Raw genomic sequence first — 24,215 nt, forward strand, 5'->3', positions numbered from 1 at the left:
TAAGTTTTGTCACCACATTATCCATTTTATCATGAATAAACCCCAACACGGGGCTTGAACTCCCAACCCTGAGATCAGGAGTTGCATGCTCTACCGACTGAGCCAGGCTGGTGCCCCCTCATACCCATTATCCATTTTAAAAGACCCTTCTTAGATATCTGAAAACTATGGCTTACACTACAGTCCTCCATCATCTTTGAAGCCAGGAACTAGAACTTGGGCTCCTGCCTGATTTGTTGCTAAGGAAGGGATGTGAGCTGATAGTTCTTGGTTGTCTGGATGCCGTTGATCAGTAAGAGGATCCTGGTCAACACAAACACTTTTCCAGACTCAGCAAAATCCCGTTGGCTCTCCCACAGCATGTTCTGGTGGCACCTTAGACCAGGTAGAGTTCAATAAACTTCCTTGAAATTTAGGAATTTACAGAGGTTGAAATTGCTCCCTCAAAGGCTAGAATGTCAAGAAGTTAACCCCTAGCTCTGGTCCTCTTCTTCATTGAGAGTAATTTATCTTTTTTTTTTTTTTAAGATTTTATTTATTTGAGAGAGTGCACACAAGTGGGGGGCAGAGGACAGAGGGAGAGGGAGAAGCAGTCTCCCCACTGAGCAGGGAGCCCAATGCAGGGCTCGATCCCAGGACCCTGAGATCATGACCCGAGCTGAAGGCAGATGCTTAACTAACTGAACCACCCAGGTGCCCCGAGAGCAATTTATCTTAATAATCGAAGAGTAGCACATTCAGGTGAACTCTGTTCCTGTGTGGGTTCAAATCTTACTGTTCAAAATTCGCTCTTAACAGTAAATAATAAGGGATGAGGGAAATGGGTTAAAAACGGTCCACAGGACACTCTGTGAAAAAGGAGCCAAAGATTATAGAACTTTAGAATTTTTTGAGTTTTATGACCTATATTCCCACACCTTCCTTCTGGAAGACAGTTTTTTGGAGAAGTGGGGGCCAGAAACATGTTACAGAACTGATATTTCGTGGCTCTGGAATAATAACTCCTCTGGGGCTGGATCTCTGTCAGCTCTGCAGTCCTTCTCCTAGTTGCTCAAATCTCCTTGCCAAAGTTAGGATATGTTCAGGGGACCCTGGCTCAAATAACCCAACGTTCTCTTCCTCTCTGCCCTCCTCCAACTGGGAGGTGTTAGTAATATTGCCCAAGGCTTCCCTGGAGCGGCTGGAATTGTTTCTGCTGGGGGAGACACTCAGCAGCCTGGGCTCTGGGGGACTGAGGCAGCGTCAGCTAGCGTGAGTGCGGGGGGCCCGGGAACATCTGCCTTACCTGGTTTGTTTTCGAGAGTTAAAGGAAAGAAGCTGAGGGTAAGGGTCTCCTGAGAATTTCACTGAAGAGGAAGAGGCCGCAGGGAAACCACTGAGGGGGAGAGATTATTCAAGGTGAATAACCAAGACTGTAGGGTAGATATTCTGGGGCACTAGCTTTTCCAGAACACAGCCGAAATAGCTGGTTTTAAGTGATGACTTTCTTCCTAGTTGAACATTCAGGGAAGGACTGGCAGTGTACGCTTGCCTAAAAAGAGAGGAATTGTTGCAGAACTTTTGCATCAAAAAAAAAAAAAAAAGACTGAAGCTGAAATTTATTCTTTTAGTCTCTTTTGGATCCTCATCTGGGAGCCCCTTAATTTCATCTAAAACCTCTTATCTCTTAAAGCTACCCTTATTTGTCATTTCTTACCCTGAACCCTTGTCAGAAACATCAGTCTTGACAAGTAGGCTGTGGGGCACCTCCTCCCAATGGGGCTCTAGGGAGTGACCGCTTGTCTGTGACATTCATGCTCCAGCCTAATGCCTTCTGTTGAGGGAGCTGGAGCTCCCCGGCAGCCTGGGCCTCATCGGGGCCATGAGAGGTTGGGAACTGACCCTGCGGGCCTCAAGCTGAGGGCTTTCTGATGGACCTGTGACTCTGCTTTGCAGCCTGAAGAGCTACGATGGCGGTCAACAAGGACCCAACCTTGGTGGATGGAGACCTCCCTGTAAGTAACTTGAGAAGTGGGGGGACCACTGAGCAGGGGAGGAAGGGGCAGGGAGGAGAGGTTCAGGGGACTCAGAACAAGTTATGTCTAGATTATATTCCTGTTTCATTGGCCATTATGTCTTTCATTATTCTTGCCCTCAGTACCTTTTGCAGGGTGCTCTTGGGGTGGGCGGGTGCCTACTGAAAACTGAGCACCTCGGAAGAAAAGAACAGAAATATTGGCTGAGTTGGTAAGGAGAGGAAGGGAACTACTGTGTTCTAAACCCTGATACAAACGCCCACGCTTTGTCCGCCCAGGCGGGATGTAGATTCCAATGCCAAGCCACTGCATTCTGTAACTCTGGGGTGTCGTGCGTGTTCTAGAGTATGAGAATGGCACCTCTCGGGGTTACACGACACACAGCCTGTGCTGCATATGCGAAAGGGTTAGAGGAACATTATTTCCGGGGTTCTGTGTCTAGCCTGGTTTTCACTGTGACTTGGAGCAGTGTGATACCTTTAGGGGTACCTGACCCTTCCAGGCAAGGCCTCTCTGATCTAGGCACAGTTCAGATAGTGGGTGAAACTTAAAAACTGTGAGCCTATATAATGCCCATCTTGCCCCAAGTTAGCCTTTAGCTAACTTTTGCACTTGGAATCACCACCAAGTTTTAGATTAAATCATAGAACACAGAGGCATAAAATGGACCAGTGCATAGTTAACCCATCCAAACGGTTGGTGGTTTATTCCCTTCCCAGGACCTCTCTGTCCCTCTTTGGCTTTGCTTACAACAACCCCCGAAGGCTCTGTCCAAATGTTAAAGAAAATATTCTCTTGTTTACAGTCAGATTCTTTTTCTAGTTCAAATTTCAAACTCACCTGCAAAATGAAAGCTAAAAAATTGTAGCCTGCTGTTACAAGTCTCCTTGATGGGTCTCCTAACTCAGCCTACAAATGGAAGAGGCTAGGTCCTCACCTCCAGAGCAGAACCCTGTAACAGGGACATAGTCAAACTGCAGAGAGCTCCAGTGTCTGAGTCAGGACCTGGGGAGCTTTCTGTCTTTACTTTTCATGTGGAGAATTCTTAGCCTTCCTAAGAGTGGACAGAAGAATATTAATACCCTTCACTAGCCACAACAGCCATTAATCAATCCTGTGGCCAATCCTGCCTCACCTGCGCTCTCCTTTATCCCCAGACCTTGCGATATTTTGAAGTGAATCTTGCAGATAGGCCAATTCAGGCCTGAGTCAGAATCCTGACTCTGTCATTTACTAGCTGTGTGATCTTGGATAAGTCACCTCACATCTCTGGGTCTTTGTGTCCTCACCGGCAAAGTGCTAGTGCTGACGTCAGAGGGTCACTGTTAGAATTCAGTGAGGTCTTGTCACCCAAGCCCCCCAGTCAGTGCCTGGAGTAAATATTTCCTCGTGCAGGACTAGAACCCACATTCTTTACTCAAAGACCAGTGTGTGTTCACTGAAATTCCCGGGTGACCTTAAGTTTCATTGTATGGCTGCATTAATAAGAGCACAGCACCTCAAAAATGAGAAGCAACAAGTTCACTGTACCCCACATGCTTAGACCACACCTGGAATGCTGTCTTCAAGTTGGAGTGCTATACGTTTAAGAAAGACAACACTAAACTGTAGCCTAGCCAGAGGGGACCACCAGACCAGGGCGGTAAGCTGAGCCAGGATCTGGAGCTATTTAGCACGGAGGAAGGACCACTAAAGGCAGGCATATTGCCTTCAAGTATGTGAAGGGCCAGCCCATGAATGATGAAATAAATGTGCTCAGTGTTGTTCCAGAGGGCAGAGGGTGGAGCAGCGGGTGAAGGCACGTTGCAGCTCAGCAGCGCTGTCCAACGAGGGCCACAGGCCACTCTATGAGGGCCAAGGTCCATCCAAGGAGGCATGTCAATACAAGCCTGCCGTGGAGGGGAGGAACGTGGGGGGATGGGGTCACTAGGTGATGGACATTAAGGGGACATGTGATGTAATGAGCCCTGGGTATTACATAAGATTGATGAGTCACTGACCTCTACCTCTGAAACTAATATTATATATTAATTAATTGAATTTAAATTAAAGAAAATGAAGAACTTGAGAAAAATTTTTAATTAAAAAAAAAAATACAAGCCCGCCAGAAAGACTATGGGAAGCTCTTTTGCTGCAGAGGCTCCTGGAGGCCTAAACTTCTGTGATTCTGTGCAGTTGGGCAGATCTCAACTTACCCCTCCTAGGCACAGCCCCGACCCATTCATTTATTCAGCCAGCATTGCTGCCCTGGAGCTGGGCACTGGGAGAGGGACGAGTACACACATGATCACAGCACCATGTGATGGAGGCGAGCCAGGGAAGAAGTGGTGGCTGCTGTTGTGAGGAGAAGGGTCAGGAAGCTTCCCAGAAGCAGTGATGCTCAAGCTGTGTCTTGAGGAAGCAGCATTCTGCCAGATAGATGGGTATGGGAGGGAAGGGGGAGCATGCACAGGCAGGGGACTAGCCTACGTAGGCAGGGAGGCCGTGTCCCAGTATCTCAGCAGAGCCCGGATTGAGCCAGGAGAGCATAGCAGGCTGGCTCTGGTTTTTCCTGTGAGCCATCCAGAGACCTCTGTGGCCTGGGTTCCTCCTAGGTTACTGGGACGCAGGCTAGCCTCCCCAGTGGGCTCCATGACCCGGGGCTGCCTTCCCGTGAGGCAGGGAACACCTTGATTGCCTGCCTTCCTTCCTTCCGCTCCAGGAGCAGGAGAACGTGTTGCAGAGGGTCCTGCAGCTGCCGGTGGTGAGCGGCACCTGTGAGTGTTTCCAGAAGACCTACACCAGCACCAAGGAAGCCCACCCACTGGTGGCCTCTGTATGCAATGCCTACGAGAAGGGTGTGCAGGGCGCCAGCAGCCTGGCGGCCTGGAGCATGGAGCCAGTGGTCCGCAGACTGTCCACCCAGTGTGAGTCCTCCGGGCACTGGCAGGCCACCACCTGTCTATCTGTCTGTCTGTCTGGTAGCTTGCTTGTCTGTCTGCCGATATGTCTGTGCGCCTTTTTGGCTGTCCGATGGCCTTTCTAACCACCTATATCCCGTTACATGATCTTCTCCTCTACAGCTGTAGATGATACAGTGAGAGATGGCTGTAGATACAGGTACAGATATGGAGGTACATCTCTCCTCCTCTGTAGATGTCCCATCTACAGCCCAGTTGGCATTTTCCTGGGATGACAATGATGGGCCAAAGAATTGGCAGGGCAAGGGATGGGCAGAGCTGTGTGGGCAGTGGTGGGAGTGAGGCTCGTGGTAGACCAGATGCCCACTTTGGCCCCAAATCCAGCAGCAACAATAGGAACTAGCAGAGTCTGATACAGAAGCAGGGGCAGGAGACTCTAGGTCTGGCCCAGCAGAGCCTTGGGGTGGGGTAGGGGGAGACGGGAAGGTGTCCGGGCCCAGCAGCAGAGAGCTAGCAGCCTGGGCCATGGAGGTGGAGAGCAACTGTCCATACAGGCCCTACTACCTGACCCAGCCCTACTCAAATTGTTCTGCCCCATTTGAAAATATGGTCTCCAAGGAAAGGCTCTCTCTCTCTTTTTTTAAATTCCAGCATAGTTAACATACAGTGTTATGTTAGTTTCAGCCATACAACATAGTGATTCAATACTTCCACACATCACCCAGTGCTCATCACGACAAGTGCATCCAAGGCAAGGCTCTTGACAGGGCTGAGGGAAATTCCAGCAGCACCAAGAAGTCTAGGACCTTCTACCATCCTGATTAGAGAATTATGGGTGCATGAGGATTCTGCCTTGGGCCAGCCTCCTTGCCTCCAAACTCCTTCAAAAACTTCCCTGGGTCTCATTTTGCCCAGTCAGAAGATGGCCCAAGTCATCTGGGCTCTCTGCTGCTTGAGAATTTTGTGAAGAAATGTAAGCTATCTAGAGAGAGAATATATGAAAGCATAGAGAACTGATCTCCATGATCATGACTGCAGAGCTCTGTCTTCAGCAGCCCGTACCTCCTAGAAGCATCTACATACTCTGGCACTTGCCCCCCTCTCTGGGGGCAACTCCTTTCTCTTCCCTGCCACCCTCTTGATCATCTTACTCCTAGAAGGTAGAAGGAAGGACATGGACACACCTTGTCTTCATGCCCACCCAAACCTCACCCAGACAGGGGAGGGAGGACAGGGAAGGAGACACCAGTATTTGTTGGTGATTCACAGAGTTCTTGTCACTTCCTCCTCTCCACAACCCAGCACGTTAGGCACCATTAGTCCACATTTGACAAACAGGGAACCTGAGGCTCAGGCACGCTGTGACGTACCCGAAGCCACACTCTGCAGATGCATGCACTGGGCTCTGCATGCAGATCTGCCTGACTCCAGAGTTCCTACACAGACGGAAGACACCAGCCTGGCCTCCCGGAATGGGGAGCTAAAAGGGGCTGGGGAGCGGGGGGGGGGGGGGGGGACTCAGGTTCCAAGATGCTTCTGATGCAGCAGGGCTGGGGGGTTTTGAGGGCTCTGAGGTGCCTTCCTTGACACAGAGGCCACTGCTAGGTCTTTGTGGCTCACCCCACTGTGGCCTTTGCTTCTAGTCATAGCTGCCAACGAGCTGGCCTGCCGTGGCCTGGACCACCTGGAGGAAAAGATCCCAGCCCTCCAGTACCCTCCTGAAAAGGTGAGCCCCTTTCCTCTTCTCTAATGTGCCCCGTACTCTGTTGTCCCACCTCTCAGGAGGAGAGGGCACAGGCTGATGATGCCATGACTGTCAGCCTTTCATTTCTATGGCAAGTGCCCTCCAAGCTTGGGGGTGGCTGCCTGACCCTAAGGCCACAAGTGGGCTTAGTCCTCTCCCTGCGGTGCCAAATGGAGGCAGGCTTTCTGGAAAGCAGGCACAGCCCAGGGGCTAACTCAAACAGGGGCTTGGGGTGGGTCCCACTGCTTCTAATCCCATGATCCCCTTCCCCACCTCAGGATACCTGGTGGGCTGGCACTGGGCCACTTGGTAACTATAGTCACTTAAGATCATGGGCCATACTCATCGGAGCTCAGGATTGCAGTCCCATGTCCTCAAGATCCAGCCCTTTATGGACCAGGAAACTGAAAAAGTCCCTTTACCTAGCTGTATATTCATTGGGTTTTTGCTAGATAAGGGCCATGTCAGGCGCTTTTGGGGAATAAGCTTCATCTCACTGACTGACTATCTACTCATCCCACAAACATTTACTGAGCCCTACCCTATGCCAGGGGCCACAATGTGATTTATGGAGCCCTCCCATTTAATCCTCTTGTCAACCCTCTGGTACAGGGTGGGTATCCCCATTTTACAGATGAGAAAACTAGTGACTTCGCCCTGGGCACACAGCCTTCAGTGGAGGCCACATGAGAGCAGGTCTGTTTGGCTCCGAGGCCTGTGCTCTTCACATTTTTCCAGATGAAGGGCATCTTTGTCACAAAAGGGCTCCCAGACTACTAGGAGAGAAAGATAAATTATTCCAATACAGAACTGGTAGGAAGATCAGCCACATCTCTGACTCAGTCTAAATGTAGATGGGAATGAGAGCATGTTCTGAGGGAAGGACAGACAAGACATTCGAGGAATTTGGGAGTGGAAATGCCTTGTGAGCATGAGAATATCAAGACAGGTGTCATCAAGGAGGTGGCCTTTGGGGGGTAAAGTTGGTTAGGATGTTGCCAGGCAGAAGTGGGGTTCAAAGAGACCAGGAGATCCATGCACAGGGAGGACTGGAGCCCTTTCCCTTTAAAGCTCAGCTTAATCAAGGGGTCCAGATATTGGTGCCCCTCCCCTGGGCCTTTATTTTATTTTATTTTTAAGTAAGCTCTATGCCCAGTGTAGGGCTGGAACTCATGACCCTGAGATCAAGAGTCACACGCTCTACAGACTGAGACAGCCACATGCCTCTCTCCTGAGCCTTTAAATGAAGCCTTCCTGGAAGCTGGGCTCAGGGCTACCAGACCAACAGGCCTGACTCCCCTCCCCATCTCCCCCAGATCGCCTCTGAGCTGAAGGACACCATCTCTACCCACCTTCGCAGTGCCCGCAATAGCATCAGCGTGCCCATCGCCAGCACTTCAGACAAGGTCCTGGGGGCCGCTCTGGCCAGCTATGAGCTCGCCTCGGGGGTAGCCAAAGACACTGCCGAGTATGCTGCCAACACCCGAGCCGGCCGGCTGGCCTCTGGAGGGGCTGACTTGGCCCTGGGTAGTGTTGAGAAGATGGTAGAGTTCCTCCTCCCTTCAGCCAAGGAAGGGTCAGGTATCTACCATTATGGGGGGCTGGCAGACCCTTCTTGGGAAGTGAGTTGGCTGCCCATGCTGCCTGGGAATTAGTAAGAGGCAGCCAGGGCTCAGCCGGCCACGGCTCTGGAACAGGGAAGGCCCAGCAAGATTTCCAGAGGGATCTATCCTAATTTAGCCTCCTCTCCCCATTTGTGAGTGGGGAAAGTGAGTGACCCAAGTCACCGGCTCCACTTGTGGTGGAGCTCAGGTAACCACTTTCCAACCCTAGACACAACCTCAGCTTCCCCAGCACCCCTCTCTCTCTGATCAGCTTTCCTTGCTTTCCCCCCAAATCCCATCCAGCCCCTGCTCCAGGACAGCAGCAGGCCCAGAAGCCCCCCAAAGCCAAGCCGAGCCTCATGCACAGGGTTGGGGCCCTGGCCAGCACCCTCTCTCAACACACCTTCCAGGCCACAGCCGGGGCACTGAAGCAGGGCCACGCCCTGGCCATGTGGATCCCAGGTGTGGCACCCCTGGTGAGTGTCTGCCCTGAGCTCTGGCTGAGCCCTAGCCTGGGTCCCTCCCATCCCACCCAACTCCACCTCTGGTCCTAGGAACATTCTCTCCTCCAGCTTGGGCTGGGACTTTTGGTTTAAGGACAGGAGGCCTTAAGGGGGTGGAGGGCCAGTCCTCTGGGCTTCAAGGAGAGGGGAAAGGACAGGCTGTGAGCCGAGGGCACTTCTGTCTCTCTCCCTCTCCCTCGGAGTCCTACCCCCGGTATTCATCCTCACAAGGGAGCTTCTTGCGGTGGGCCCTCCCACCTATGAGGGAGCAGAGACCCCCTAGCTGCTATCCAAGGACGAGGAAGTGTCACCTGTAAGTAAGCAAGGTCCCAAACCCCTTCTGCTGGGGAGAGAATGCTGGCTGGGCTGCATCCCTGACTCTGACTGCCCCCAGGTTGTAAAATTTCCCCTTTAGAGGCTTCTAATTTGCATCTTACTTGCACCTAAGGTAAAGCTGCCTGTTCTAGGCCCAGGCAGGGCTAACTGCCCACCATACCCCACCCCCGCTGTGTATTTTAGCAGATAGAAACTGGAATTTTTTTCATAAGAACCTTTATAAGAAACAAAGGCCAAATCAAGGAAAACAAAGGAAATAAAAATTAAAACTTAAAGCATAAAGGTCAGCAAACAAAACAACCACTTCTCAGCCATCATTTTTTTTTTTTAAAGATTTTATTTATTTGAGACAGAGAGAATGAGAGACAGAGAGCATGAGAGGGAAGAGGGTCAGAGGGAGAAGCAGACTCCCTGCCGAGCAGGGAGCCCGATGCGGGACTCGATCCCAGGACTCCAGGATCATGACCTGAGCTGAAGGCAGTCGCTTAACCAACTGAGCCACCCAGGCGCCCTCAGCCATCATTTGAATAACACTTTTGAAAGTATCATCAGGCCTGACTCATTCATTCAAACAAATGTTTGCTGAGAACCTACCATGCGCCAGGTTCTGTGGCTCCAGTAGGGATACGGGAGTAGTGGTTCTCTTCTGTCCCCTGCCCTGGGGGATCATTTACCCGTGGGGGCGGCGACTGACCCATGTCCCAGCCTTACGTGTAGTAGGGAGGGCCTGCTACTGTGCAGCCTGTTCACACACAACATAGTGGTGTCCCCTGAAGCTGTATGATAAAGAGGCCCTGTTTGGGGAGTTCCCTAGGGCTAGGAATGAGCCAGGCTGTGCCTCAACGGGGCACCAGCCCACCTGCCCAGGTCTGTTTCCACCCATGGGACACTGGGGTCCTCTGGATTTTTTCACTCTTTAAAGATCTCCAAGTCTCCAAGGAGAATCTACTAAAGCTAAACACACCTCCCCGCCCCCCCCCCCGCCCCAAGACCCAGCAATTCAACCCAACAGAAATGAGAGCTTATGTCCCCCCATAAGACACGTCAAAATGTTCCTATCAGGCTTTATCCTTAGCCAAGAACCGGAGACAGCACAGATGTCCACCAACAGCCGGGTGGGTAAACTGTGGTGGCTCCACATGGACTATGACACAGAAGTGACAAGGAAGGAGCTATCTTGACGTGCAATAGCTCGGATGAGTCTCACAACACCATGTTGAACAGAAGAAGCTATTTGTGAAAGAAGACCCATTGCATGAGTCCATTTATATGAAGTTTAAAAATGGGCAAAACCACCCCTCTGTTGGCAGAGGTCAACATGTGGTCCCTCAGCGGGGGGGGGTACTGGCAGGGTGGGGGGCACCCCCACAGGAGACTTCTGCGGTGTTGCAAGTGGCCTCTGTCTTGATCTGTGGTAGTTACATACGTATGTGCTTACCAAACGTCACAGAGCTGCACGCTTCCAATGTGTGCGCCCCAGGTGTGTGAGTGATCACTCAGGGACAAGTCTGGGGGACAGTCCGCTGGGGCCCGGCCCCTGGTGAGGGCTTTTGCGCGCTGGGGCTGCCCGGCCCTCTGCAGGCGTGGGAGGCCAGCGGCTCACGGCCCCCCCCCCCCCCCCCCCCCCCCGCAGAGCAGTCTGGCCCAGTGGGGCGCGGCGGCCGCCATGCAGGTGGTGTCCCGGCGGCAGAGTGAGGTGCGAGTGCCCTGGCTGCACAACCTCGCCGCCGCCCAGGACGAGGACCACGACGACCGGACGGACACGGAGGGAGAGGAGACGGAGCAGGAGGAGGAATCTGACACCGAGGAGAACAAGCTCAGCGAGGTAAGGCGGCGAGCAGAGGCCGAGTGGGGACGTGGACGCCTCACGGTCCCACAGCCCACTGAGGGGCCGCGAAGCAGAGGCACGGGGTGGGCCTCGGCCCCCAGACCCAGAGCCACAGCGCGTGCAGGCTGCGCTGTTCACCGCACCCCCAGACGGCCGGCTAACAAAGTACTTCCATGCCCTTCTCTCGGCTGACCCTCCCAACAGCCCCAGAAAGTAGGCAGGGCGGAGACTGTCATCCCCGTGGTGCAGGTGAGGAAGCAGGTCCAGAGAGGGGAAGTGACCTGCCCAAGGCCACACAGCTCGGAAGAAACCCGCGGCCCCGTCCTTTCCCTCCAGCTCTGGGGGCGGTGGGGAGGACAAGGGCGGGGGGTGCGCCGCCGCAGGTGCTGACCTAGCTCTGGCCCCCCAGGTGGCAGCCCTGCCCAGCCCGCAAGGCCTCCTGGGCAGCGTGGCACACGTGCTGCAGAAGGCCACGTGGAGCACCATCTCAGCCGTGACGTGGGCGCCTGTGGCTGTGCTGGGCTCGGCGGCGAGGATGCTGGGCCTCAGCCCGGCCCACGCCGCCTCCCCTACCAAGGGGAGGGCCATGTCCCTGTCAGATGCCCTGAAGGGCGTCACTGACAACGTGGTAGATACGGTGGTCCACTACGTGCCGGTGAGTGCCACCCACCCCAGGGGCCTGGGAAGGACGGGTAAAGCAGATTGGACCCAAGGGGCTGCAGTGGGCCTCCTTTCCCCAATCTCCTTGGCGCCCCAGAAACATTTTGACGAACTACGGCCTTGATGGGGGGCCCTTGCCAGCCCCAAGAGTATAGAGACACTGGCCGTGGCCTGAGACCCTTTCCCACAGCCCCCCCTTCCAACTGGGGGTCCCCAGTTGGGCCAGCCCTCACCTCAGGGGGTTTGCGTGCGGCTAGAGGGAGGCTTCCAGGGCGCCCTGGGGGTGGGCTCTGTTCCAGGGCGCAGCTGCTGCCCCATCCCTGTCCTATCACCTATTACCAACAGGAAAAACCCAAGAGACACCAATACTGTCCCTCTGGCAGTCCCCGGGCCCCTGCCCAGAGCAAGGCACGGGTTGTGTAGGCTCCAGAAGGCGCAGTCAGGCACCCACCCTTTAGAGTGAGCAAGGGTTGGGGGCGGGGGTTACGCAGTCCCTCACTTCCAAGAGGCACGCAGGGGTCTTGGCTGCCAGCCTGTTCACCTTGGGCTCCACACGGGGCCAGGCAGGGATCCCCTGCCCCTGGCTGGGACCGCGGGTGGGCTGTGCTGAGCGCACAGCTCAGGCCCAAGGGACGGTGGGAAAGCCGCTGACTTTCCACGGAGCGACCCCTGAGGGAGACCCGAGGGGTCCAGGCACTTTGGGAGGGGGGCTGCCTGCCTTGCCTTGGGGGTCTGGGCCGAGGAGGCCATCGGAGAGGGCAAGGCGTCAGCGCTCTCCCCTGCTCCCCCGCCCGCGCCGCACACCCCAGGCTGTGCGCTCCGGAAGGCCGCTCCTGGGAGGGGTGCATGCGAGGGGCCGGGAGAAGCGGTGGATGGGAGGCGCAGGGACGAGGGGTCAGGCCGGGGCCCTAACACGGCTGCCGGGCCCTCAGCTCCCCAGGCTGTCGCTGATGGAGCCCGAGAGCGAATTCCGGGACATCGAAGAGGCCGAGCGCCGGGAGGCGGAGCGCAGGGCGTCTGGGGCACCGCCCGCCGGCCCCGAGCCCGCGCCGCGCCCCCCGCAGCCCCGCGGGAGCCTGCGGCCCGCGCGCAGCCCCGCGGCGCCCCCCGGCCCGGGGCCGGAGGACAGGGCGGACGCGCCCGCCGCAACGCGCCCGGCCTTCCCGGCGGTGGCCCGCGAGAAGCCGAGGCGCAGGGTCAGCGACAGCTTCTTCCGGCCCAGCGTCATGGAGCCCATCCTGGGCCGCGCGCAGTACAGCCAGCTGCGCAAGAAGAGCTGAGCCCCGCGCCTCCGCCCGCCGTCCCGCCCGCCGCCCCGACGGCGAGGCCGGGACCGGCTCTCCGCACAGAAGCAGAACCGGCACTTCCGAGGGAGCGGTGCCCTCTTCCAAGTAGTCCCCTGGGAACCCGAGCCTCATTCCCGCGGCGCTGCCCAGGCACGCATTATCTTTTTAGCACCGTTCTGGGGCTTCGCTGTCCGAACCTATTTTTAAGAAGCGTCGGAGCAGCAGCTTGCTTTGATTCTATGCCTTGTTGTTTTGCTCTGTTTCTTAGCCAAAGGATTAAGCGCCCGACTTGAGCTCTCACTTCTTTAACCAACGTGTGGCCAAATGACATTTGACTTGTTTCCAAAACTTAGATCCATCCTCTGTAGACAAAGATTAAGCAGGAGTCTCTGACATATGTTTAAGGCCTGAGCTCAGAGATTCCTCTGAGTATCCGGGCTCTCGACAGACTACTTTGAAGAGAGCGACAATTAGGTGCAGAAGCTGTTGGATGTTTATATAAATATTAGCCTCCCTTTCCGAGTACCCAGTACTCCTCGCAGGGTGATTCCCGGCCTGTGCTCTGTAGCGCCACCTCCTGGCTCACAGCCACACTTCCATTTGCTTCCTTCCTGACTTCATCTGTACGTTCACTCTTCCACCATTGCTGGCGCCCCCAGGGCCGGGGGACGACAATGATGACCCGTTCACCTTATAAAGAACTACATAGACTATATGTATGGACTCTGTAGTAGCCACAGTTCATTCCAAGTCCTATTTCTGAAAATGTCAATATTTGGTAAATCTAGGGAATGCATACATATAATTTAAAAATTCAAATATTGCAAAAGGGTGTGTGTCTTCCTCACTGAGTTCCCCAGTTCCCCTTCACAAAAACCACCGTGCCGTCAGTCTCTTGGGTATCCTTCCAGGTACAGGTTGTCCATGTGCAAGCCCACTTTGTGCACACAGCTGTGGGATGTGATCCTCTTTCTTCATGTAACAATAAATCTTAGAGATCTTTTTGTATCAGCACCATAAATCCATAAATCCTCCTTGCTCTTTTTAATGGCCATGTAGTAAGTGCTTCATAATGTAGATATGCTCTTTGATTTAACTGGTTCCCTAGTGATGGACTTTCAGGTTGTTTCCTTTCTTTTCTTTTCTTTTCTTTTTTGGTCCTGCAAACAGTCCTACAATAAATGTCTGTATACAAAATGTTTTGTGCAGATGTATAAGTATATCTACAGGAGAAATTTATAACTTGGAATCGTGACATGTGCATTTTATTTATTTATTTTTAAGATTTTATTTATTAGAGAGAGAGCACAAGTGGGGGGAGGGGTAGAGGGAGAAACAGACTTCCCGCTGAGTGGGGAGCCTGATGTGGGGCTCGATCCCAAGACCTGGGATCATGACCTAGGCTGAAGGCAGACCCTTAACCCGACTGAGCCACCCAGGCACCCCAAGAGTATGTGCATTTTAAATACTGTTAGATAAGGCCAAGTAGCCTTCCAAAACAAACTCAGTTTTTCTTGTTATTGTCATCTGCAGCTGCACAGGAAATTACTACATCTCTGTCAGTCCTTTTAGATGTCCATATATACAACCCCCATAGGCCCCTCTCAGACCTGTGAGCTCCCTCTTGGCCCCCACTCTGTTGCATACCTGAAAGCCCAGCTTTCTGAAACTGACTCTGGATCCTGGCAGATCTTTGGTGTAATGAGTCCTTGGCCTTGATGCTTGGGTTTGGAATCTGAGGATGGACATGCACAGGTGGACACGGCCAGGACTCAGAGCTAGCCTTGGGCACCCCACCCCACCTCTACAGTCCACACCACCCCCAGCAGTTTCCTGGGGAGGGAGTGTCATCTGACAAGAGGGGCCCTTATAAGCTGATATGACAGGGGCTACAAAGATAAAGTCCAGCCTAGCCCTGGCAGGGCTCTCGTGGGCAGCTGCTGGTGCAGTGACCTCAGGCAGAAACAGCCAGCTGTCTGGACTCACCTGCCCACACTGCTTTCTTCCTGGAGCTTGCGAAACCACACTCCTGACAGTCCACTCCTCCATTGTCCTGTGGCTCTTCCTTCTAGACCATACCCCAGTTGGCAGAAAAACTGCCCTCTCGGCAACCCAGAAGAGCTGGGGCCTCCACAGGGCTGTAGCAGTCCACACACTTGCTGGCCGGGCCCATACCCCTCACCTCTCGGGGTGCTGGGGGCCAGCATATGGAATAGCACAGCCCAGGAAATAAACAGCTGAAGTTGTAAAAGATTCTATCATTAAAAATCTCTTGATTAGGTAGCACAGTGCTCTGAGCCTGGCCCTTGGGGCTTCTGAACACTTTTTGGAGAGAAATGAGAGCAAAGTATCTCCTCTAAATGACAGAAATGTGCTTCATTGTCTGGTGTGGGACTTTTCACTGTTCCGAGAGACATCACTTTGGCAAGTCTCCTTGCTCACGTGGATGCGAAGCCTCATCTACACTCATCTTTGGACGCTCACGACCTCGGGAAACCCTCCATGTCACACTGGGATGTCGGGGCCCCTCTCCAGAGAAACACCTTACCCCCTCTCTTCTAGTCCAGCTCACAAAATGCACCTCCAACTCAATCACAACTTTTGGAGATGGAAAAAGAACCATTACCAACCACAAAATACATTTATCCATGCAGTTATTTACCACTTTTTTCTTCCATAATTATTCAGGATCTTAATATCTGAAGGACTTCTGTGTCTGGAGACAGCCCTGTGACTTGGGCTTTCTTGCTCATTGTATGAAGCAGAATTTTCCTAAACATTTAAACACTTCATGCTTAATCAAAACTTGTAAGATGCATAAATCAAATTATTTTAAATCTTGAAATGTTGGTCACAAACAGAAGTCAAATTCTCTTACATATTCCTATAAACCCTAAGTCAGTGGAAACTTCTACATGTCTCATCGGATCTCACTATAGTTAGCAGGCATCCAGAGGGTCCCCTGTCTGCAAAGAGGGGACTAAGCCTGCATGTCCTGCGGGTGGACCCTTCTTCTACCCACCACTCAACGTAAGAGACAGAATGTGAGAGGTACCGTTAGAACGTCCTATTTTTAGTATATGTGCTGCCGAAGCGAGCACCCGTTAGAACGTCCTGTCTGGCTTCTCCATTCCCTGCCCTGGCCCTGCCCCCAGGAACCATAATCTGGAATTTTGTGTTTACTGTACCTTTGCTTTGCTTTATAGATTCCTTTCCTATCCATATACCTCATTCCAATACTATTTCGTTTTGCAGGCTTTGAACTTTAAGCGGAATTATATGTATTCTTCTGAGACTTTTTTTTTTTCACTCAAAATGAAGTTCCTGAGAGTCACTCATTTTCACTAGAGATTTTTTTATTATGCAAATATTGCTGTGATCTGATTGTATCCCCCCCCCCATTCATATGTTGAAATCCTATCCCCAAAGATGATAGGATAAGGAGGTAGGGCTTTAGGGAGGTGATGAGGTCATGGGATTAGTGTCTTTATAAAAGAGGCCCCAGAGAGCTCCCTTGCCCCTTCCCCCATGTGAGGACCCAGCAAGAGGCACCAGCTATGAACCAAGAAGAGGGCCATCACTGGAACATGACCATGCTGGCACTGTGATGTTGGACTTCCCAGCCTTCAGAACTGTAAGAAATAAATTCCATTGTGTATAAGCTACCCAGTCTGTGGTATTTGGTGATAGCAGCCCAAATGGACTAAGACAAATACATTTTATATTTAATACATACATAAAATTAGTATATTAATATCAAATATATTAACTTAGTCATTTGTATTAGAATTGATTCTGTTTTGAGAGATAGAAAGCCCTAAATAACAATGTGTATTAGTCAGCCTTTGCCATAATACTGCTGCATAACAAATATCCTACAGATTATGGCTATGACAACATACATTTATTCTTACGTTTGTGGGTCAGCAGGTCGACTGCGGTTCAGCTCACCCCTGTGGCACTCCAAGTGGCTCTGCTCTGGCCTGTGGATCATCTGAACTTGGCTTCAGGCTGTGCATGAGTTCAGATCTGCTCCAGGTGTACTATTTCAGGGATCCAGGGTAAGTAAGGGTCAGTGGCTCTCTGGGGCATGCTCTCCCACAACAAATCACAGCCCTCTGCTTGCATCCTGTCTCCTCAGATTCCATTGGCCAAAGCGTGTCAAGTTCCCACCAATGGGGAGAGTGATCTGCTTTACTCAAAGTTCACCAATTTATATGTTAATCTCACCCTAAAAACGCCCTCACAGAGACATCTAACGTAATGTTTGACCAAATATCTGGGCAGTCCCTGGCCCAGTCAAGTGGACACATAAAATGAACCATCACATTTGCCAACACCATGCAGACCTGTCTCATGTTCATATTCTAAGCCGTCATAGTCATTCTGGAAGTCAAACATTACAGTGGTTACTTCCCAGGCAGCAGCCCTAAGCCATGCAGTACAAGAGATGTGAGGGAAAGCCGCTCTTAGGGCTCCCAGGAAAAGTTCCTTCGATCCGAAGGGTGCAGCATGATACGGTGCTCTTCTCCTCCTCTAGATGTTTTATGGTGGAAGGTGATGGCTGGGGAAAGAGACAAGCCAGGTCCTCTGTCACACTGCCACTGACCCAACCTGCCCCAGAGCCTCCTCCCTCTTGTCTTTCAGCTGAGATAACACACAGCCTTATTGTTCAAGCCACATCGAGTTATGGTTGTGTTCCTTGAAGCTGAGGGCTTCCTAATATAGATCTATCCAGAGAGACTTGGTAACTTCTACAGCCTTTAATTGCATTGCCTGTCTATGACAGGCAATCTTCTGTATACATAATAAATTTCTCTACTACAGTGGAGTTCAATTTTTCTCTCTTTTCTTTTTTTTAAAGATTTTATTTATTTGCCAGAGAGAGACACAGCAAGAGAGGGAACACAAGCAAGGGGAGTGGGAGAGGGAGAAGCAGGCTTCCCGCTGAGCAGGAAGCCCGATGCGGGGCTCGATCCTAGGACCCTGGGACCATGACCTGCTTAATGACTGAGCCACCCAGGCACCCCAGAGTTCAATTTTTCTAATGACATTTAATGTGACAAATATGTTTTTAGATTTTAATTAAAATTCAACCACACGTGGTGCTCCCAGTGCAACCAGTCCATCAGAGGTCACGGAGGTGAAGACACCATCTCCTTGAGGTGGCCGGTGGACGTCCCCATCACCTCTCCTGGTGCCACGTTTCCCCGGGGAATGACTACAAGATGCAACTCCATTTCGCAAATGTGACAATGTGAGAAAATGGGAGTCTTAGAAATGAGGAAGCATTTTTTTTTGATGTGGGGAGATAGACATTTCTACTGTTTTTTGGGGGGGGTTCAGGACTGAGAGTACAAAACAGAGGTGACTGAAGACGGGACTCTGAGCTGAGGACAGGGTGGCCTCCAGATGTGGGCCTTGACTTCTAAAGCATAAAATGCCATCAAGAGGATGCTTCTTTATTCTCCAGATGTGTCCTAAGTGCCCTTCTGTCACTTTGTGCCTACGATATGAAAACATGAGCCATAGTGATCCATATCCATATTTCTGCTAATGCAAAAAGGGTTTCCTTCCTTTCTTCAATAACTTTTACTGAAAACCTCTATGGAGTGACGGTGCCAGACCATGGGCCAAGGGAAAGAGACACAGGGGTAAATAAGGCACACTCCTTTCAAGGACCTCTCAGTAGGTCAGTGGACCTACTAATGGCTTAGTAGGTACAGTGGATAAGTGACAATATGTGTATTATACGTGTGTAATATATATGTATGTGCTTGCATATCGTAGGGCCGTAGTCTGAATGTTTGTGTCCCCCTGCAGGTTCATATGTTGAAATCCTAACCCTCAAGGTGGGGCCTTTGGGAGGTGATTAGGTCATGAGAGTGGAGCCCTCATGGTTGGGGTCGATGTCCATATAGAAGAGGTCTCAGAGAATTAGCTTGTCTCTTCTGCCACGTGAGCACACTGTGACCTGGACCCTCTGGGACATCCAGGAAGTGCGCCCTCATCTGACACTGAATCTTCCAGTGCCATGATCTTGGACTTCCCAGCCCCCAAAACTTGAGAAATAAATGTCTGCTGTTTATAAGCTGTCCAGTCTGGGCATCTGACATTTTGTTATATCAGCCTGAATGGACTAAGACACAAAGAGAATAAGAGTTGGAAGGCATTGACCTCCAAGACATTGATTGTTCTTACCTGCCTCCTTCATACGTTGTGCTCTTTATTTTAACTGGCGTGTGTTACGGGACAGGGGGGAGACCAGTGAAGAGGCTCTCCAGTGGCCCAGATGGTGGCTTGGGTGGCCAGGGTGTAGAGGACAAAGAGCTTTGCCTGGACTGGAAGCTATGGGGGAGGGGCAGTCAGGATGAGAGGAGGAGACAAGGATGGCTGGAGTGCTGGGGTGGATAGTGGGGGACACACTGGAAGTGATGTGTGGGGCAGTCCCTTGGGCAGCACCTGCCCAGGTAAATGCAGGATGAATACCTCTGCAAGGTTCCCCTAGCTGTTCACCCAGAATAACCTCCCTAACTAGAGAGGTTGGCTGAGAACTCCACAACCTCACCTCCCAGTGGCCTCTTTCTGGGGCACTTGTCCCTCCAGGAACCCGAGGCTGGGTAGCCGTGCAGTCTACCAATAGACCAGTGGTTCCCCTGCTCATTTTAAACTGGGGGCTTCCAAGCCAGGGCTGTGGAGCCACGCCTTGTCAGGGCCTGCCCTGGTGAGGCTCCCCCAGGGGCAGCCTCCACCCTGCGCTCTGTCTGGCTTGCCGGCTTCCTGGTGGCATCCACCGCCCCACCACCCCACCCGGGGCGGAGAAGGGGCACAGCGACGACTCTGGTGTGAGTGCAGAGGGTGCAGCTAGGGCCCATTCACACAGGGTGGAGTGGGCCTCCAGCCCAATCTCGAAAATCTCCTGGGGGATGGATCATTCTCAGCTTTAGAGAGAAACGGAGGGTGGAGGCTTCCTGGGGATGGGGAAAGGAGAGCTTTGCTGAGCTTTGAGGGGGCGTAGGGAGTGCTGCGAAGAGATACAGGGGTAGCAATGGCGGGAGGAGAAAAGGTCTGCACCTGAACCAATGAACTAATGAACAAACAGTAGCTTATCTTTCGTCCACTGTTACTCAGAGTCTAGGGTTGGAAAACCCAACCTCCCCTCGCGGAGCGAAGTCTCCTTGTTCGTTTTCGTCTTCTCACCTGTTGCAACTTGCATTGTAAGATATAGATGCCCCGCTCCCTGAGCAGGTGGGCTTCTCCAGCTCGGAGCATCAGGCGGGCCTTGGTGGTCGCCGTGTCCCCAGAATTCCGCAAGTCTGCGCTGGAATCAGAGAGCAGCGTCTGCAGCCCCGGACCGCGCTGGGCCCCCACCCCTGGGGACGTATGACCCCGCCCCTCCGACGAGGCCCCGTCCAAACCCCGCCCCTTCAGCCCTGGCCCCGCCCCGTCTGCGGACAGACTCTGCGGCGCCGCCCGGCTCGCGCCTCCGCCCCCGAGAGCCCAGGCGGGCGGAGTTGCGGGTGAGGGGCGGGATGTTTTGGGGGGCGGGGGTCCCGATGACGGCATCGGAGCGCGCCGCGCGGAGGCTCGGAGGCTGACTGCACCGCGGGGGGGGACTGTGCTCCCACCCAAGCAGGTGGGTGTGGGCCCGGGAGGGGTGGAGGTCGAAGACGGGGCGGGTGGGGGGAGGCGCGCGCTCGCCCCCTCCCCGCGCAGGCCTGGGCCGGGTGGCGGGGCGGGGGGGCCGGCACCTGGGGAGCTCTGACCGAGCACGAGGAACCCCCATCCTTGCGTACCAGCCTCCTGGAGGCCCTTTCCTGGGCGGACGGGAGCACCCCCTTCCCTAAGTCGGGGGCCTGAGGCCAGCATCCCGGGCCTGGGCGGGAGGAGCGAGCGCCGACGCTGCGAAGGTCGGGTCCGCATTTGTAATCACTTTTCCAAACTCCGGGAGCTCCTGTCCGGTGCCCGCCTCCTCCAGCGCCCGACCGCACCGGTGGAGTTGTCCGGGCGCCCTCGGCGCGCGGCGCTGGAAGAGCTCAGGGTGCGGGGCGCGCGGAGGAGCCCACTGTATTGCGCGATGGTTCCCGCTGTGTCCCCAGGGCCCGGCACCCGGGAGGGACTGGATGAGTGAGGGAACGAACGAACCGTTACATGTGTTGAGAGTTAGTGACAAATTGAGGGCTGTGGGCCCGGGGGTAGGGGGCGGTGTGGACTGCGATAAGAGGAGAATGGGGACGGGGAAAGTTTTTTGGATGCAGTTTCATCATCACTGTTGGGCAGCTACTAAGCGACCGACCTTGTGCTGGGCGCTGATGATGCAGCACGAAACGGGACAGCAGGGTCCCTGCCTCCCGGCTCCGTCTGCAACAGAGCAGCCAGTGGCTGTGTGTGTGTGTGTGTGTGTAAGCCCGGGAGAGATGGGAGGGTGTTGCAAGCAGAGAAAGGTGAGCAAAGGTGGGCAAAGGTGGGGTGCAGGATGTTAGTAGACAAGGTAGACAGGGCTGTTAGACTTTTGAATATCAAGGGCAGTGGGGAGCCTCTTTTGGGAGAGTTTAAGCAGGAGAGTAACAGGATTGCTTTTGCAATTTTGAAAGATGCCCCTGGTTGTCCTGGCGGAGGGCACAGGGAGGCGGAGAGCAGTGAGGAAGCTGGTCAAGAGGTCAGTGGCCAGGACCCGGGCTTTGGCCATAGGATGGGGAGAAGCTGGTGAACCTGAGAGATATTTAGGAGATGGAATTGGCAGATCTGGTGGCGGGAACTTGGTCTCGAAAGATCTGACTGTTTTGAAGAAGGTGGGGCGGGGATGTGAGGTGACAAAGGCAGAGATTATGGAGACCCCAGTGGGTACTGGGGAAAGGAGTTCCCTGGTGTGGTGGTAGCAGTAGTGGGGGGGTGGTGTCCTAGGAGATGGGGTTCCAGGGGAAGGGTACAGCTAGAACACGGGAGCCCATGGGACTCAGGTGGTGGAGTTAGGGCCTGTTTTGCCAGTGATGGGGGCCATGAAGGGTTACCTGTAGGACTGAGTCGGCCCTTGCAGTATTTGGGCGCCAGGCTGGTACAGAGGACGCTCTGAACTTTAATCACCCTCCCTCCCTGCTCTCCAAGGTCAGGAGCCCCAGGATGTGGCTCCAGGTCACCTGCGGGGTGGGTCCAGCCCCTGGGGTACAGGTGCTGATGGGAGGGGCCTCTTGCTCTCTCTCTAGGGCCAGGAGGAGCGCCCCCTCCCCAGCATGGGGCTGGAGAGCCAGAGGCTGCCAGGGGCTGAGGAGGCCCCGGTGAGGGTGGCCCTGAGAGTCCGTCCACTGCTGCCCAAGGAGCTGCTGCATGGGCACCAGAGCTGCGTGAGGGCGGGGCCTCAGCACAGCCACGTCACCCTTGGGCGAGACCGCCACTTTGGCTTCCACGTGGTGCTGGCTGAGGACGCCGGGCAGGAGGCCGTGTACCGGGCCTGTGTGCAGCCCCTCCTCGAGGCTTTCTTTGAGGGCTTCAATGCCACGGTCTTTGCGTACGGTCAGACAGGCTCCGGGAAGACATACACCATGGGGGAGGCCAGTGTGGGTGAGTGACCCTGCCTGAGGCCCCGGGCCCCGTGCTGAGGGGCCTCGCTGTCGCCGAAACTTCTGCCTTTGCCGTTCCCTGTCGAAGGTGGGAGCGTTGGGGGAAGGAGAGCAGCTTTCCTCCTCAGATCTGCAGCCCACTGGGGGGACCAGCCATGGCAGGAGGCTGACCAGCGGAGGAAGGGAGAGTCCTTGGAGGTGGGGGGCCTTTCGGCTCCAGAAACGAGGTCACACTATGTGGTTCGGGTGATCTCAGCGGGCGGAAAGGGGAGAGAAGTCGGCTTGTCTCTGGAGGTTGTCGGGATGCCTGCCAAGGGTCAGGAATCCGTGTTTGAGTCAGAGTCAGAGTAGTTGGAATGGGGACGGTCCTGGGAGAGCCGTGCTTTGGCTGCCGCCTGGTGAGGGAGCAGGCAGTTCAGTGGAGCTCGGGAGCAGACTCTTGGGAGAGATGCTCTGGGCCAGTTGAAGGAACTGCCCCCATTTTCACTGCCCCCATTTCTCTTAGGTTATAAAAGTATCCATGTTTGTCATGCAAAATTAGGAAAATACAGAAGAACACAAGCACAAAAGAAAACATACTTGATAATTGCTTTTCAGCCCTGTTAGCATTCCAATTTCTTTCTCTGAAGAAATTATTTTACCTTTAAAAAATGGGATTATATTATACCCATTCTTTTATATCCTGTTTATTTTTCTTAATAATCTATCATAAATATTTCTCTACATCATTATTGTTCAAGCTAATTATTTATTTATTTATTTTTCAAGCTAATTTTTTAATGGTGGCTTGGCATTCTATGGTGTATATGAGATAATTTATTTAACCACATCCCCTATTGGATCTTAGGACTTTTGAATTTTTTTGAAGTTATTTAGAGTGCTGCTCTGAATAGCCTCTTATTACTCCCTTGGGATAAATTTAGGAGGTCCTTTAGATAACTGAGCCTAGACTGTAGTAATGAGCTCCCCGTCCTGGGGAGTAATCAACCCAAGGGTATCTGCTGATCTAGCAGGGATGTAGTGGAAGGGATGCTTACATCATGAAAGGGGTTGGTGGGACCTTGAGAGGTTGCTTCCAACTCTGAAATTCTATAATTCTGCCTGACCACCCTGGAGCATGGGCTGGCTCAGGCTACCCAGCCATCCTGGCCTCTTCTGTTGCCTTCATGCTGGAGCCCCAGCCTCCAGTTGCTGGCAGGGGCCTTGCGGCCTTGAGCCCTGTCCAGCTGAAGGCATGGTGGCAGGAGGCTCTGTGGTGTGTCCCCAGCGTCCCTGCATGAGGACGAGCAGGGCATCATCCCACGGGCCATGGCTGAAGCCTTCAAGCTTATCGATGAGAATGACCTGCTGGACTGCCTGGTGCATGTGTCCTACCTGGAAGTGTATAAGGAGGAGTTCCGGGACCTGCTGGAGGTGGGCACTGCCAGCCGTGACATCCAGCTTCGGGAGGATGATCGGGGAAATGTTGGTGAGGAACTCCCAGGGCCTCCACTGGCTGGGAGTGGGGCTTCACCTGCTGAGGGGTGGTTCACCCGTCTGGGAGGGGTACCTCCTAACTGGGGAACCCAAGCTCTGGAAGGTTGTGCCTTCCTGTCTCCTGTCTCCCGTGAGTTCAGTATATACTTCTGTACCCAGAGTGCAAGGCATTGAGGTGGGCTTGGGACAAGCTGGAGCCCCGAGGCCCGAGCCAGGATGAACAGGACACGCCACCCCCTACCCCCCGGGTGTCCCGAGCATGGGGAAGGGGCACCTGGGTCAGGAAGAGCCGTAGAGGGCCAGCCC

At 53.5% G+C, this 24,215-nt stretch overlaps 2 protein-coding genes across 7 annotated transcripts in view; both read left to right on the top strand.

Moving 5' to 3' along the window:
* Positions 1–1,073: 1,073 nt before the first annotated feature.
* Positions 1,074–14,073, top strand: PLIN1 (perilipin 1). 3 transcript variants are annotated; one of them, XM_045899414.3, is made up of 9 exons: positions 1,074–1,323; positions 1,936–1,994; positions 4,717–4,921; positions 6,559–6,641; positions 7,976–8,240; positions 8,567–8,739; positions 10,736–10,927; positions 11,340–11,585; positions 12,523–14,073. In XM_045899414.3, exons 2-9 carry the CDS (start codon positions 1,950–1,952, stop codon positions 12,868–12,870), a joined length of 1,557 nt encoding a protein of 518 aa, XP_045755370.2. In that variant the 5' UTR covers positions 1,074–1,323; positions 1,936–1,949; the 3' UTR covers positions 12,871–14,073. The 3 variants fall into 3 exon arrangements, with proteins under 3 accessions (XP_045755370.2, XP_045755368.2, XP_045755369.2); XM_045899412.3 differs by having other exon boundaries at positions 1,075–1,398; XM_045899413.3 differs by having other exon boundaries at positions 1,075–1,251.
* A 130-nt stretch (positions 14,074–14,203) lies between these two features.
* Positions 14,204–24,215, top strand: part of KIF7 (kinesin family member 7) — a 30,991-nt gene continuing 20,979 nt past the window's right edge. For 2 of the 4 annotated variants that reach the window (XM_064569893.1, XM_064569894.1), the window contains exons 1-3: positions 14,204–20,512; positions 22,080–22,434; positions 23,701–23,901. In XM_064569893.1, the coding sequence (XP_064425963.1) occupies positions 22,107–22,434; positions 23,701–23,901 (529 nt within the window). In that variant the 5' untranslated portion in view covers positions 14,204–20,512; positions 22,080–22,106. The remainder of the gene's footprint in view (positions 20,513–22,079; positions 22,435–23,700; positions 23,902–24,215) is intronic. The other 2 variants (XM_045899415.3, XM_064569895.1) reach the window with 2 other exon arrangements.

This window comes from Mirounga angustirostris, unplaced genomic scaffold, assembly GCF_029215605.1.
Source record: "Mirounga angustirostris isolate CCGP_5_RB_7025 unplaced genomic scaffold, mMirAng1.0.hap1 SCAF_9, whole genome shotgun sequence".
NCBI lineage: Eukaryota > Metazoa > Chordata > Mammalia > Carnivora > Phocidae > Mirounga > Mirounga angustirostris.

Coding starts and splice junctions, on each gene's coding strand:
- PLIN1 (XM_045899414.3), top strand. CDS start 1,950: ATGGCGGTCAACAAGGACCCAACCTTGGTGGATGGAGACCTCCCT. Junction 4,922..6,558: donor CCGCAGACTGTCCACCCAGT/GTGAGTCCTCCG, acceptor CTTTGCTTCTAG/TCATAGCTGCCAACGAGCTG. Junction 8,241..8,566: donor TTCAGCCAAGGAAGGGTCAG/GTATCTACCATT, acceptor AATCCCATCCAG/CCCCTGCTCCAGGACAGCAG.